Source organism: Fusarium odoratissimum, assembly GCF_000260195.1.
Source record: "Fusarium odoratissimum NRRL 54006 unplaced genomic scaffold supercont1.249, whole genome shotgun sequence".
NCBI lineage: Eukaryota > Fungi > Ascomycota > Sordariomycetes > Hypocreales > Nectriaceae > Fusarium > Fusarium odoratissimum.
In genome coordinates this window covers 803-2,398 of record NW_022158935.1, presented here as the reverse complement: position 1 = coordinate 2,398, position 1,596 = coordinate 803, and the positions used below count along the sequence as shown (strand labels likewise).

The window sequence follows — 1,596 nt, the reverse complement described above, 5'->3', positions numbered from 1 at the left end:
AGCCGACTGGCCTCGATCACATTCTCTTGACGATTCAGCTAGTATCTTCAAATCTATGTCCATCTCGTCCGTTGCGTAGGAGTCTTCATCAAAGATGATATTTGCTCTATCTGTTTCTTTCTCCTCACGCCACCCATGAAGCATCTCATCTGTTGGGCGTAGAAGAGGTACCGCAGCTCTTAATTCGGCAGTCTCTATAACTAGTGTTATTCGCTTTGCGTAAACACTTCGAACTGTTGAGTTTGTCCCTGAGTCGCTGCCTTGGTGTGTCCACGTCTTCTAACCAATAAGGTTTTGTGATAGCTAAGTGGTCCACAGGTCAGCCACCTCCTCGGAAGGTCTGACAGTTTGAGACTGCACAGCACTCTTTTTCACAGGCCTTTTCAGCTAAAAGGAAAGAATAAGCCTGCCCGACATGGATCTTGAACAAATTATCACCTCCGTCAGTGCAGCTCCAAGAGCGACATAAAAGGCTACGGGGGACTTGGGCTTGCAGCAGAATAGGCGGAAGGATAATGTTACTAATATAGTATAGCACAGCTTAGCCATGCCTAGTCATAAGCTTTTGATTCAGTGCATTTGGGCCTTAGTGTGTAACGTAATTAGCTTGTGTATTTCTGACCGGGATAATCAAAGAGATAACCTTTTGAGGTGAACACAAATAAATAGAAATACAAGTTTTTTATAGTAACTTATTACAGTAAGTCCTATTTATGTACAAATGTGTATATTATTATCTATAGGTAAATAAAGAATTTCATATATTATAAAACAAGCATGTATAAATTCAACCTCATGACCTGGTAATTCTTTTCCGCTCTACAGGAACACTCTTCTTCCAACGTCATCGCTTTTCCCATCCTCCTATCCACTCAACCTGTACCTCCTGAAGCGTGTCTGGTGCCATTTGGAAGATCTAATTTACCTTGGACTTCACTGGTCGCTGAATTCGGCTTCAGTGCTCGGAAAAGAACAGAAAACTCAAAGCACCACTCCGTCAAGATGGCCTCCAAGAGGCAAGTCACAGCCAAGCCTTCGAGAGCTGCTAGATCCAAACCCTTAGACGGCTTCAAAATCGTGATATGTGGCGAATATAAAGACGAAAACCACACCCACACCTCACTTTCGATACTCATTGGTGCGAATGGCGGAGATACCACCAAAAATATTAATAGTGACACCACTCACATTTTTTCCACTCGAGACGCCTTTGGATCTTCGCAAGTTATCATCAAAAAAGCCAAGGAAAAGGGACTTCCAATTATAGACACATTATGGCTTATCAAAGCACAATGCGAATCTACCAAGTTGAGCGAGTACTACCTCCAGAGACCCTCTTCAAAACCCTACGGCACTATTGAAGATAGTAGCAAGGGCAATTTTGAAAGAAAACTACCACCTCAAGTAAGAGGGAAGGAACAGGAACATAGTAAGCCTAGAGGCAATTGTACAGGACGCACCAACGCGAGCGACGATCTTGAATTTAAGGAAGAGAAGCATACACAGCCCTCAACTCAGGGTACCAGGATCAAGGCCGCCGTAAAGCATGATCCAAAAGGTATCCTAAAAGGACGAGATTCCGTTACTCCCCTTGAA

General features: G+C 43.5%; 1 protein-coding gene across 1 annotated transcript; it reads left to right on the top strand.

Annotated features, from left to right (window-relative positions):
• Window positions 1–1,144: 1,144 nt before the first annotated feature.
• Window positions 1,145–1,267, top strand: FOIG_16860 (uncharacterized protein; the record flags this gene model as incomplete). The annotated part of the gene is made up of 1 exon (XM_031218339.1): window positions 1,145–1,267. The coding sequence occupies one exon, from the start codon at window positions 1,145–1,147 to the stop codon at window positions 1,265–1,267; it is 123 nt and encodes a 40-aa protein (XP_031051947.1).
• Between the last annotated feature and the right edge of the window lie 329 nt (window positions 1,268–1,596).